Source organism: Pithys albifrons, chromosome 22 (genome assembly GCF_047495875.1).
Source record: "Pithys albifrons albifrons isolate INPA30051 chromosome 22, PitAlb_v1, whole genome shotgun sequence".
NCBI classification, from domain to species: Eukaryota; Metazoa; Chordata; class Aves; order Passeriformes; family Thamnophilidae; genus Pithys; species Pithys albifrons.
In genome coordinates, this window is record NC_092479.1 from 6,167,779 (window position 1) to 6,181,547 (window position 13,769).

The following is a 13,769-nucleotide window of genomic DNA, read 5'->3' on the forward strand; positions in this document are numbered from 1 at the left end:
GGGACCAGCAAGTTTCCTGTGCACTTGGGTTATCACAGAGGAACACAAGTACCCTCAGAACCACATTGACTTTGGGTCACAAAGCCTGGCTTGGAGTTGTGGTCAGTTTGGCTTAAGCTGGGAGGTTCCTTGAGGCATCTCCAGGCTCCAGACTCAAAGCAGTTCAGCACTTTGTAAAAAGCTTACTCAGAAATTCTCAGGTTTTCAGTTGTAGCTGCACTTTCTTGTGGGCTCAGCCCGTGGTCCTGGGTGGGGTGACCTCCAGTTCTGCCCCCCCAAAGGGACTCTGCCAGCTCCCAGTTTCACAAGCAAATGCCAGGGAGGGAGTAGCTCTGGTGCCAGCTCACATAAAACATTCCTTGGGGGTATCTGAGGCATTTGAAAGGTTTCAGAAAATTCTTGTAATTGCACTAATGAAAAATGGTTTCATTTGAGGTTTTCAGCCTGATTCAGAAGCTTGCAACGTTTGTATAAGTTTCACGTATTTTCAAATCAAAGCTGGCCTGGAGCTTTGAAACAATTCAGAATAAATAACACCAATGCGTCTGTGAGTACAATTTCATGAAAATGTCCCTTTTCAATTCTCACTAAGCTCTCCCTTGGAGAAAAACCACATTTTCTGCAGAGAGAGGTCAAAGTGCAGCATTTGTTCAGATACCACGAGAAGGACAGGACAAGGAGTGACAGAGAAGGAAGTTAAGGATTGAATTACAAAGGGAAGCTGGAACTTGGAGCAAGAGAAGGCAGAGAAAGCCAGGGGAGAGGGCTCTACCCCTGTGGAATTGGCTCACCTCAGCTGCTCCTGCAGCTTTCGAGGGATGGTTCCTCCTTCCCCAGGAGCACAGTTGGCAGAAGGAACGTGCCTGTGCATGAACTCTCTGAAAAAGCCCTTTGTTTGCAGCTCCAAAGAGAGATGCAAATGCAGCTCCGTTTGTGGTTTGAGCCGCAGATCAAAGCACCAAGTGAGAATCTGGGAACAACACACTCCTGACTGACCAATGCCCTGAACAAGTGTCTTCCTGTAGGTGAGAACACACCTAGAGAAGGACCAATTGAGAAGGGAGTCTTGAAGTGAAAACCTGCCTTGGGATGGGATGCAAAACCTTCAGCCAAGAGCTCTTCTCCAGTAAAGCAGCACTGGCTTGAAAGAAAAATCTTGCTATCAACCAGTGCTGGAAGAACATTAAGTTTCAGCCCCAGAACTGCGTAAGAGCTGGAAGTGCCTCTGCCTCTCACCCAGCCAGGAGGACTCAGCAGTGTCTGAAAATCAACTCCTGCACTGTCCATCCTCCTCTTGCACAGTGTCTGAGCCCCTCAGTGTCTCAGAGTTCATCTCCCATCAGTCCTGCCTGCAGGGCAGAGCTTCAACCTGCACCTTCCAGACCCATAGCACCAGCAGGGGAAAGACTTGCCCGAGGTCCAGGGTGGGATCTTGCAAATCAAGAACCTGAAATCTTCTGAACACCCAGTTAGTGCCTTAATTTTGTGAAGAGTACAGGAACCTGAGCTTTAAAGCACAGATTGAGAGCTCAAACAGCCACAGCCTGAGGGAACAGCAATTTCCTTTGCCCCAACATAAAGCGAGTTTTGTAAAATACTTCTCAGCACAACTCCCTGCAAAGTTGGTGCACAGCTTTAGTAAAAGTGTATTTTTAGGAGCTCATTGTTTCTGAACACTCATTCATGCAGTGACTAAAGGTTAGCCCAGCCAAGAAAGACCTTCTCCATGAGCTGCTGCAGCATCCTGGATGGGAGACCATCCTGCACCTGAGCCATTTATCTTGTGCCACGTGTGGTGGCTGAATGGGAACCTTCACCTACAGAGAAGATTCAGAGCCTCTGTGACATCCAGGATCCTGCCCCCTGGCAGGGTAGCAAGCAGGATGGGGCAGCAGTGAGAGCAGAGCTTCTTGGAAAGCACTGTTTGCTTTCTGCCCTTACCCTGGAGTCTGCACTGTGCCCCTCCACACCGAAATCCAGAGCCTGTGCACCCAACCCCACCACAGGATCCTTCAAAATATCTTAAAGCTCAAGCCAAGTATTTGCTGAGAAACCAGCTCAGCAGCAAGGCCAAGATAAACCTCAGTTTTTAGGGCAATGAGAGTCAGATGAGGAGAGCTCTTGTGCTGAGGCATTCAGGGCTCACAGATGGAGCTCCTGGAGCCAAGGGAGACACATGAACTCAGTTGCTGTGCATAAACAATGCTCCTGGTGAGGTCCCTGTGCATCTGCATCCAGCAGGGCATGAGCTGTGGCCAGAATGCTCAGTGTCACTGATGGAAACACCCCTCACACTCAGCTCCAGCCCCTGGGAGAGCTGCTCTTACCCAAGAGCAGGAACTGCTGCTGCAGCCTCACAGTTGGGCAGAGTTTGAGAGCTCTGAGGTTCTGGAGTGAGGATATTTGGTTTGGACTCCAGGCAAGGACTGTCATCCTGACTATATTTGGACAGAAAAGCATTCCTGGCTTTGGTTTCTGCACAGTGTCTGAAGGCAGTGGAACACATTACACTGAGGGAATCCAGCTGGTGTCATGGGCAAAGGGAAGGCGGGCACAGAACTGACTCTGCTTTGTCTTTGCCCTGTCAGCAGTGCCCCGGAGCTGGACACCCTCTGGAGGAGCTGGGATTGTCCAAGCACAGTCAGGGATGCACATCCCAACATCTCTGCATGCACTCAGTGTCCCTGACCCAGCAGCTTGGAACAGCTGTCAGGAGGGAAGGAATGTTGCAGAAAACCCACAGTGCCCAACCAGAGACATGGAGAACATAAAGCCCTGCACCATTTGCACAACAAAATGCACTTTCCTTGTTGTTAAATCACCTCAGTTTGGCTTTGCTTTTTCACTTAATTGCTGAAATGTTTAGTTTAAAGGGGGGCTGCTGCATAATGCACAACACATGGCTCCATTCCCCAGGGCAAGCTTTAGCTCAAGGAGAAATACTTTTTGACTTCTGTGGATTATTGTTACTATTTCTCTCCTCTCCTTTATTCAGCACTGCTACTTTCAGCACAGTCCTCTGTATGTCAGAGGAAAGGCAGCCCTGGTGCAGCTTCACTCAGTTCCCCAAAACAGCACAAGAACAACCCATTACAACAAATAATACAACAATCTACTGCAACAAAACCCGTGCTCAGAGATGCTACAGAGAGAACCACCACTGTGCTAGAACTGCAGCTGACTGACTGTCCCAGAGGAGTCTCACCTCTCATGAAACCCTTATTTATTCATGGGATAAGAGCCTTTAACTCAGAACTAAAACAAACCACTGCCATCAGCTTCCCCTGCTGGGAACTGGGAGTTGTACATGGAGGTGGGAAAGAAGGAGGGACTGATATCTGACCATGTCTGATGGCTCAGGATCAACATTTTATCTCCAAGGCACGGGTCCAAACCCAGCCCCAGACCAGGGAAGGGGGAGAGCACCCTGTGAATGTGATTTACCACATCTCAGCTCCTTGGTGGCCCATGGGAAAGGAATCAGGAAAGCCCCTTAGTTGTAAAAGTACTCCCAGATTTAGCCCTGCAGCTTCACAACTTGGGGGGAAAACCAAGCAGCAACTCAACATTCCTGCATGGCTCCTGTGGGAATGGCAGCTCCAACTGGTACTTTTGCAGAGGGTCATGGGCTAAAAAAGGACTGTATGTGCTGCAAGAGGGAGGAGGAGAATAATAATGGTGTTCTTTAGGCCTCAAACATCCCTCCACTTTCCATCCTGCAGCCCCTCGTGATCAGCATCTGCTGATGTTCCTAGAAAAGTCCATGCTCTGATGAATAACAAATGAGCTGAAAACAAGGCCTTGCTCCAGCTGGCAAGGAAAATGGAATATTTTGCTTAACTGTCAGTTTGAGCTGCAGCTCACACAAGTGCCTGCTCTGGCCTGACCTTGTGTTACCACAGAGCCTTGACCCCAGGCAGGGGCTCAGCACTCCAGTCCTGGCCACGGAGAATTTCAGGAATGAAATGAGGGAGGAATTTTTCCTCAATCACAGATAAAGTGTCTCCACAATGGAGTAAGAACTGCTGCCCTGTGTGGGGAGCTTTTTGTTGCTGGGGCTGCTTTAATAACCTGTGGATGGACCAATCCTGAAATCCTGGGAGCAGCACAGACTGCTGGAAACACAATCAAAGGAGAGATTTACCTGCCTGTGCCTTTCAACAAACAATCTCCCTCACACTGTCCATAAAACACAGAGTTTTGCCTACAATTGCAAAGGAAGGGCTTTAGAAACCCTTGTAGAAGTATGAGCTGAGCTGACATCTCTTAATTCAAGTTGCCCACCTGAAAACCAGGGAGTATCCAAGGCAGAGCTGCACTCAGGAGGTGGCAGAGGCTGCAGGGAAACCAGGAGCTCCCCAGCTCGTTTGGGGGAGAGAAACACCCAGCAGAAAGTTGCTCATTACCCACCCCAATTAACTAATGACAGTACTTGCCTTTAAAGCAGCATTTGCTCTGCTCTGGCACCTCCTCCCCTCCCTCCAGCTGCAGGAACAGCCTCCCTGTTCCCACAACCAGCAAGAAAACCAACCAGCAGCAACTTTCCTGTCTCATTCTCCACCTAAATCTGATTCAGGCTTATCAAGATAAAACAGCAGAAATTCCTTCCCTCCTCCAAAGCCTCACTGTCCCATGGAGCTGAGCTTGGCACAGGGGGCAAAGTTTGCCAAAAACATACTTGGCACAAAGGGGCATCTGATCCTTCTGTGATCTCTTCTTCCTGGGGCTCCACTGCCCATCCTGGGTCTTCTCTGTTGGGTCCTTCTTCATACTGGGAAAATGAAAGGGTTAAAATGGTACTTACCAGCTCCACCTGTGCTCCTCAGAGACAATCACAGCAGGAAAATTAAGGAAAATATAAGGGAACACATAAAAATAGCAGGAAATTAAAGAATATACTCCCAAACCAAACACTGTTACCGACCATTTCTGTAGTTCTTAAGCATTTTTTTTTTTTTTGCTGTGCAAAACTCCAACTTGGCCACACAATAAATCTCAGACGTGAAAACAAGCTCAGGAGATCTTGAAATGGAGCTTGAGTTTTGAAAAGTTAACACATAAAATTGAAGGCACCTCTTCTTTCTCTACAAAGTATCTTTTCTTTCAGACAGGAAGAAATAATTGTTAAGACAATCTCAATTTTCTGCAACAGCTGCACAGCTTGAAAGTCAAAGGCTCCACTTGTCCTGCAACTTCTTTTCCTTTTGGGAAAATAATAATTGAATTCCCATCACCATGAACTTCTAGGACAGAAGTAAATGAGAATCTGCCCCTCTGATTTTTACACCAAAGCTCATTCTGCAATTCAGCTTTAGGTTATTTGGGTGTTAAAAACAATACAAGCAAAGAATTTCAGGGTTAAATCTGATCCATTTTCAGAGCACAAAAAAGATCTACTCAAACTGTAAATATTCTGATTCACACAATCTATAGGAGTCAAGAATCAGTGAAATAACTTTCTCAACACACTGCTGGATTATAAAGTAACAAATATTCCTGTAACCACCTTCCATTCCACAGAGCCAAAAATTCCTTTAAAAGATTTGCCACTTCTTTGGGAAGGGACAAAGAGAGCTGAGGAACAAAGGATTTGTTTGGTTTAAATATTGCTCCAAATAGGTAACAAACCCAGTATGTTTGGGCACAATTGTGGCCCCAGAGATAAACACCCCCCACACAAACATGTATGTGCACAGACACACACGTGTGGCACACACTCCCCCCAGCAGGAACTTTACAGGCTGACTCAGGGGATAATATTTCTCCACTCAGTTGGAAAACACAGTACAGCTGGATCCACATTTCAGCTACTGTTTGTACATTCATTTTAATGCTCAGGAAAATATATATTTTATTTTATTAAGTTTTGCTGCAAAACAAAGAAACAAAAATGAAATCCCTTTTTTTCCCCCCGCACCCCCTCTCATCTCTGAATTATTACTATTTATTTTCTTTACACTTTGATTGGAGTATTTAACACCTGCCTTTGGCATTATGGATAGAAAGCTCAGGAGTCTCTGAACACACAGTTGTGCCAAAAGAAAAAAAAATATGGAAGAAGAGTGTCACTTAGAGGTTAGAAATATTTGTTGCAACAATGTATTTTCTTCAGTCAGTGTTCACTACTTTATCTCTAAGGCACACGCTCTGTCTTTAGGACCTCAGGACATCCAGTTTGCCCCATTTCTGGTCTGCTCCAGAGGGGGCACTCCCAGGGCATCACCCACCACCCTGGCAGGTGCCTGCAGAGCTGGGATCTCCTCAGGGCAAGTGCCTGCCAGGGGACAGAGAAGGTGTGAGGGCCATCCTGCTCCAGCCCCCCCTTCCAGAGCGATCTGCCCTGCAGGGCACTGGGCACGGCCCAGTCTGGAGCTGATGCCAGTGGGGACACATCCCTCTGGAATTCTGTTCACTCTGCTCTGAGAGTCTCTCCTGCCCTCAGCAGACAGGTCAGAGCTGTTCCTCCAGGTGCCTGGCACGGGTGAGCAGCAGGTGAGGCGGTGCCAGCCCTCCAGCAGCTCCGTGGCTTTGGGGCACCGCAGGACAGGGACCTCCCGCTCCTCCTCCAGCTCCACCCAGGTGACACCAGTAACATCCAGCAGTGCAGGAGCCCAAGCCCAGCCACGCAGACACCCGGGGGCTGAGGAGGGCGGGCAGGGGCACTGCCCTACACGAAGATGGGGATCCTCTCGCGGATCTGCTGGCGGCAGATGGGGCACACGGTGAGCGCGGCGCTGCAGTCGGGGCACGAGCCGTGCCCGCACTGGAACACCAGCTTGATCTGGTCGTCGATGCAGATGGGGCAGGTGATCCTCTCCTCCATCTGCCGGTAGCGGCTCTGCAGCTCCTCCATGAGCTTCCTCTGCTCCGTGGACTCCGAGCTGGGGCTGCACTCCACCTCGGTGCTGTCTGCAGGGCACGGCACGCAGGTCAGGCAGGTCCCTCTGCCACCACACTCTGCCCCTCAAGGGCTTCAGACTAAACTCACAAAAAATCATCTGCCCAGAGAGGTGGTGGACTCACCATCCCTGGAGGTTTTTGAGATGAGGCTGGACGTGGCACTGAGTGCCAGGATCTGGTAATCAAAGTGGCGTCGGATCAAGGGTTGGACTTGATGATCTCAGAGGCCTCTTCCAACCCAACTGATTCTATGATTCTATAGAAAGACCTCTGAGATCATCAAGTCCAACCCTTGATCCACCACCACCACTGTGGCTACCAGACCATGGCATTCTGAGCCTTATCCAGGGATGGCTCAGCTAAAAAGCCTGGGATGGTGCTTTTTATAGACTGGCCAGTGCTGCTTTTCCCCCTCAGCTCAGCTGCTTTGTGTGTATTTGGGATTGTTTGGTGGTTGGGTTTGTGTGTTTGAGACTGTTTGGTGGCTTGATTTGTTTTTGAGATGATTTGGTTTGTGTGTTTGAGATGGTTTAGTGGTTTGGTTTGTGTGTTTGGTGGTTGGGTGGTTGTTTTTTTTAAAAGAAACAAAACGTTGGCTGGGGTGTCCTGCCTTGGTGCTCCGGAATATGAGAATATTCAGAACTGGTTGGGATGTTCTGCCACACCAGTCTAGGAATCCTTACAGTGCCATGGGCACTGTGTTCTCCCAACCTCCTGTTCATACCTGGGACTCAAATTTCTGTCTAAGTCTTTCAGGACACACATGGTCAAACATTTGACATCCCCTTTGCTGAAGGGGAAGTTACACAAATAGAGGCTTTGATCAACTCTGTGAAATGAAGAACCCCAAATCCAGGACAAATGCCAGCTTAGGTAAATAGACTTCTCCTGGTTTCAGCTTAATACAGCCCCACTGCTCATACTCTGCTCCTCAATCCTTGATTAGGGAGCTTTACAATCCAATAGATATCTCTTTCCTCAGCTTTCTGGAATTAGTTGCACATCAGCAGTGCAAGAAGTGATTTCAAATCCATAAAGGATTTGGGCACTGGGAGCTTGTTAAAGGCAAGCACTGAAGACATCACTGATGGGGAAATCCTGTTGATATTTTCAGAGACCTCGATGTTCCTCCTCCAGCAAAAATTTGCATGCAAATGTCTCATCTGGAACTGAGATAAAGAGTTTTATGGAACAATGCAGCTCAGGGATTCCTGGAGAGCTGGGCAATGCCAGCTCTGCCAGGCCCTGTGAGTTCAGCCCAGGCAGAAGCAAAGCTTGCACAAGATGCCATTTCTCCTTTCTCATCAATTTTCACTGTTAAACCATCACATGTGAGAACAGACTGGAGACCCTGATGTTTGCTTTCAATACACACAAAATAAGCCAAGCCCAGGCAAAGCTTCCTTAAATGTCCTGTCCTGTCTCTGCAGCTTGAGCTTGGCCTGACACCTGAGGAAATGCACCTTTTTCTCTCTTATTGACTCTCTCTTATCTCACTGAAACTCACTGATGCTCCTCAAACTAACGCTGGGCAGGACCCTTCCCACAGCCCTTATCAGCAGGAACAGCAAACATACCTTGTTTCAGTTTTTTGGTTATTGTCACTTGACATTTGATGCACTTCTTCATCCTCCTGGAGCATTCTACCACAAATGACAGAAGGAGAGAACACAGTTAAACCCACTGCTGCCAGAACCAAGAGGAAAACAACAGACTAAAGAACATCAGCTTTGAACAACCTGAGGCCTCCCTGGATGAGTAAGAGATTGTTTCTGCAAAGAATGAGGTCACAACCTGCTTTTTGTCTCTTAGTCTCTTGGTTTAATCTTTCCTAGGCCAGCAGCAAACACAACACCTTGAAGTCCTCGATTCTCTGTGCCTCTGGAACTGCTGCACTGTGGATCCAAACAGCTCTGGGGGAAAAGGATGCAGCTCTGGCACACAAAAATCCCAAACTGCCTGTGGTCAGACTTGAGTGCCTTTGTGAGATAAACTTGCTGACATCTTGGAGCAGGCTGCCATTAAAACTACTGAAATGCAAACAGCAAGGAAAGCCAGAGAAGAGGGAAATCCTTCTCAGGGGGGGGTTTTGATGGATAGAGCACTGACAGCTACAACTGAGGCATCTGGCTCTCCTTCTGAATCAGCCAGGCATCTCCAAGCACAGCAAAGCTGCCTTGGGTCCCAATCAGCAGGTGGGCAGAACATTCTGTGCTTCTCACAGATAACGCTGGATGTCTTGTCTAAGATGCTGAACTCATGCTGGGGTTGTTTCAGGACACAAACAGCACAATAGCTCTGTGTCTGAACAGAGCCTGATTTATGGGAGCCCAGTGAGGGAGGCTGGGTGGTGCAGCAGGAAAGAAAAACATGAAAAAATGGAAAGAACCAGGAGGGACTCACCTTCACACACAATACTGTGCTGGCAGGGGAAGAAATGGATGAGCAAGGCCAGCTCTGAGCACACCAGGCACTCTGTGGGCACTGCCACGCTGGCCACGCTGAGGTTGGTCATGGTGTTGGGCGTGGTGTGCACCCGGCGAAGGCTGCAGGTGATGGTGGAGCTCTCTGAGGAAACCTGCTGTTCCCTGAAACCAGGAACACCCCCAAGTGTGAGCCAACCCTGCAGAGACTCCTGCAGCACCACTGCACTGATCCCTGGCAAACAGTCCGGGATTCTCAGTGGCACAAACTGGTGATCCCTCCCCTGCCCTGCCTGAACTGGGATTCTGCCTGGCTCTGTCTGAAAGCAAAGGCAAAGAGCAGGGAGGACTAATATTGACACAGGTTGAAACTGCTCTTTTGCAGGTAACAATAAGGTATTGACAGTACAATAACCTGCTGAAACCAGTACACTGTTCTGGGAAATGTCAGTCTGAAAGACATCACATTCTTTCAGAAAAAAAACCTCAATCCAACACACACTGCACTGACAAAATTCCTGTGCAAGATGTTTAAAGAGACACATTCCACCTGTTTGAATTTCCCAGTGGCCCAGAGGCATGGCCAGTACAGCACTGCTGGGTGGTTCCTCAGGAACAGCACTGAGTCTGGGCCCTCACATCAAACTCTGCTTTCATGTTTGCACAGTCAAAATCCTAACAAATGTTTCTCAGAACCTGGAATAAAGGCACCTTTGACTGGCTATACTCTCCCTCTCTCCCTTTGGCACTTTCTCAGCTATTTCTCTTATCAGCTGAAAAACAAGCATTTATCCAGCTCTGGAACACATTCTATGAGTTCTGATGCCCACTCTTCTGCTACACTTCCTCTCTGTTTAGACTTTAAATATCTGCAAGTGCAGAATCAAATGAAAGTAAAACAGAACCCAGAATGTCCCTGCCAAGTGGTCCCAGTGGCCAATCTCCTCAGGGCTCTCTAAACCAAGAGGCTGAGTTTGCACCAAGCAACATTAACCTGCTCTTCCAAATTGCAGGATCCACTCCCAGAGAACCCCCCGGGGCAGCAGAGGGAACAGGAGGTGCTCAGACTGACATTCCAAGTGTTTCAGAGATGCTCCAACCCCCTGGAAGAGCTGAGTGCAGTGACACCACAGCACTGGGGGAGAATGCTGGGGCTTGCAAGGGAATTTCCTGTCACCAGTTCAAGGACAGGCTTTACCTGAATTTCTGTGAGAAGTCTTTGACAATCTGGACAATCCTCCCATCTGTAATGAGGTCTAAAGGAGACTTTCCTCTGTGGTTTGCATAATTAATGTCTGCTCCTTCTTGTGCTAAGTAACAGGCAATTGCAGTTCCAACATTCAGCTCCACATTTCCAAGAATGCCAGAAGCCTGGAGCTAAAAGATGTTGAGAAACACACTCTGTTAACTCAAAAAGTTCCTGTTCTATTTTGATCTGTATAAAATTCTAACCAAAGTTTTAAACCCTGTACTTAAAATTTGGAAGGACAACTTAGCATTTCCTTCTGAGAACACAAAAAGATCCCTCAGCATGTAAATAGCAGATTCAAACCTCACACTGCAGGGACAAACAGTGCACAAGACTGGTCCTAACTGGTGATAATCAATACAAATCATAGGAATGGGCATTCACTTCCTCAGGGAGGGAAGAGGAGGAAACTGGAGACACCACAGCACACACCAGCTGAGGAACAGCTGGCCCACAGAGCCCTAAGGGACAGACACTTAGAAAGCCAAGGTTTTAGGTACATGATCCAGAATAATTTGGAGACAACACACATATTCCACTGACTTAAAGGACCAGAGCATGTAGGTGAGTGCAAGTAAAATTAGATGTGAAGGAGTCTACAGCATCTGGATGGGACGTAGTGTGAGTAATATTGGGAATGGCACACACAGGTCCCTCTTTGGGACTTCCTGCATCCAGGACCAGCTCCTGGCTGCCTTTGGCCATGCACTTGAGCCATCAACTCCTGCTCCCACCAGCGTGGTAGCTCAGTACTGAGCAGAATGGAAGACCAATGCACTGGGCTTGTCCACCCATCAACACTTACAAAGGAGGAATGGGTAGTTTTGCCTATTCTGATTATATCAAACTAAATAAAGAAATCTCTGCTGGATTTCCCAGTGTACTCAATTATCCCTACACCTTTGATAAAACCTGCACTGATTTCTAGACCCAAGGCCTTTATATCCACAAACAGAGAACAGCACAGTGAAATCCAGTTCAGGCTTTGTAACAGCTTTGTCTTTATCCTTCAGCCTGATCCAGCTCACCTCTCACACCCTGCTGTAACAGCCACAGATAACTGGGGGGGCTGTGGTCAGCTATCCTCATACTTTCCATGCCATCATGCAGAAATGAATTGCTGTGGTTCTGGGGCATGAATGAAACCCCAGACTCTTGGCTCTGCAAGTGGATTCATGACCTTTCCCATGTTAGGGAAGAAGCGCCCAACGCTAATAAAAATATCGGGGGAGACGGGATGAATTGTCGTCTGACTATGTTGAGTTTCATGCCATAAATTCAAGCATCCCCTCAGAGGACTATTCTTGCTTTCCCACCAGCAGGAAGGTTTGTTTCTATTTGTCTCTCTGCTCCCCATCTGGCCTGGCTTTACCCAGTTTCCCTGCCTTCCTTTGCCCCCCTTAGACCACACCAACATTCCAACATGGAGCATCTTCCTGCCCTTGGTGCTGGAGTTTCTCCTACTCCCTCCAAGCTCACCTTGGAAAGCAGAGACACCCCCATGTCCCCCTCACGCTTCTCCATCACAAGGGACATGAGCTGCTGGCGCTCCAGGGCGATGTGCATGGCGGTGTCGCCGTCCTTGTCCTCGGCGTTGACGTCGCTGCCGTGGCCCACCAGGAGCTGCACCATCCCCACGTGGCCCTGGATCACAGCCAGGTGCAGAGGGGTCTGGTTGCGGTTGTTCTTGAGGTTCACATCACAGCGACCCTGGGAGGGGGGAATGGCATCAGAGTGAGCTGCTGCTGCTGCCCAGTGTGGCTGAAGAACAGCTGTGGTGCCTGGTGAGGTCCCAAAACCCAAGTCCACCTTCACCAAACATCTTCCAGTGAGCACCAGCTCCAACCCACTCTGTTCCAGCCAAGACACCCTTATCTCTGCCAGTGCCAAAGAAAAATACCCCCAACCCCCAGGAACACCAACTTCTCTTTAGTCTGGCAAACAATGCCAGCTCTTCAAAGAAACAGTGACATTCCTGTATGTCCCAGCAGGAACTCATGTTGGGAAACGTGGGGGTTTGGGAGTGGGACAGGTGGGAGCTTTTATTCATGGTGGGTTTGTTTTTCCCTTACCTCTTTGATGAGAATTTCTGCCACTTCCATGTGATTATTGAGAGCAGCGAGATGCAGGGCAGTGAAACCATCTTCCTTCTTGGAGTCAACCAGCTGCCGAGCTCTTGCCAGGATCTTCTTTATGGCTCTGGAATGTTGAAGGGTAACAGAGATGGAAGAGTTACTTTCACAGGAAGAAAGGCAATGCAGAGAGCCAGGCCTGTCTCTTCTGCTCAGGAGTTATGAATATTCTAATAGGCAGCACCATGGGCTGACACTGGTGATGAAGAGCAGTCCTTCTAACCCACAGATTGAATTATGAGAATACAACAAAAGCTCTCAGTTATCATTTAATAAAGTAATAAAGGGTAAAGTCACACTGCTTTGGAAATAATGAGCAGATTTATCCTTGGAAGAGTTCCAGAAGCTCTGACTTAGATACAGTCTTTACTACAGACCTTCTCCTGTCCTTCCAAGTGTGAACCCAAACACTTCAGGAGACATCCAGAAGCAGACAGACTTCCAAGCCAAGCTAGGGAGGTATGAGAAAGATGGGATGGGGAAAGCAGGCAGGATTTTCCTGGGAAGGCATGAAGGAGGGCAACAGCTATACCCAGCCATATCTGTTTCCTTCCCATCTATCCAGAACTACACCTGCCACTTTCTTACTGCTAAGACAAGCAAGAGTTAACACCTGTAGAAGCCATAAAAATGCAAACAAAGCTCACTCACAGCTTGTTGCCTTTCAGAGCAGAATAGTGGAGCAGGTTGAAGCCTTGGCCATTCTGGACAGTGAAGTCTATGTTGGGTACTTCAGTGAGAATCTCAATCACAACTTTGTAATCCAGAGTGATGGCATAATGCAGGGGGGTGTCTCCCTGGGAATCCTACACGTGGACACCAAGCAGAACACAGGTTACCTCCCTCAGAAAGTCCAAGGAAACCACTGTGAGCTCCTGACATTCCCACCTAGCTTTGAAACACTGAGCCAGCACAGTCCAGTCCCACCACCACAAAAGCACAGCCTAAAAAAGGGCTGTGTCCAAGTCACAATCACTGCCCATCTTCAAGATCTCCCCACTCCTTATTGCTGATACCAGGAGTGTTGCAACAACACCCAATACCAGCAGGTGAGGTCTCACTGGG

The 13,769-nt window shown here is 48.3% G+C and overlaps 1 protein-coding gene across 6 annotated transcripts in view; it reads right to left on the reverse strand.

The window, feature by feature from the left end:
- Nucleotides 1-5,808: 5,808 nt before the first annotated feature.
- MIB2 (MIB E3 ubiquitin protein ligase 2) overlaps nt 5,809-13,769 on the reverse strand; it is a 42,385-nt gene continuing 34,424 nt past the window's right edge. For 4 of the 6 annotated variants that reach the window (XM_071575439.1, XM_071575438.1, XM_071575437.1 and 1 more), the window contains exons 14-20: nt 13,356-13,510; nt 12,645-12,771; nt 12,052-12,282; nt 10,522-10,700; nt 9,304-9,488; nt 8,478-8,543; nt 5,809-6,909 (exon numbers count right to left, since the gene is read on the reverse strand). In XM_071575439.1, the coding sequence (XP_071431540.1) occupies nt 6,668-6,909; nt 8,478-8,543; nt 9,304-9,488; nt 10,522-10,700; nt 12,052-12,282; nt 12,645-12,771; nt 13,356-13,510 (1,185 nt within the window). In that variant the 3' untranslated portion in view covers nt 5,809-6,667. Of the gene's footprint in view, nt 8,070-8,477; nt 8,544-9,303; nt 9,489-10,521; nt 10,701-12,051; nt 12,283-12,644; nt 12,772-13,355; nt 13,511-13,769 lie in introns of all 6 variants that reach the window. The other 2 variants (XR_011699560.1, XM_071575440.1) reach the window with 2 other exon arrangements.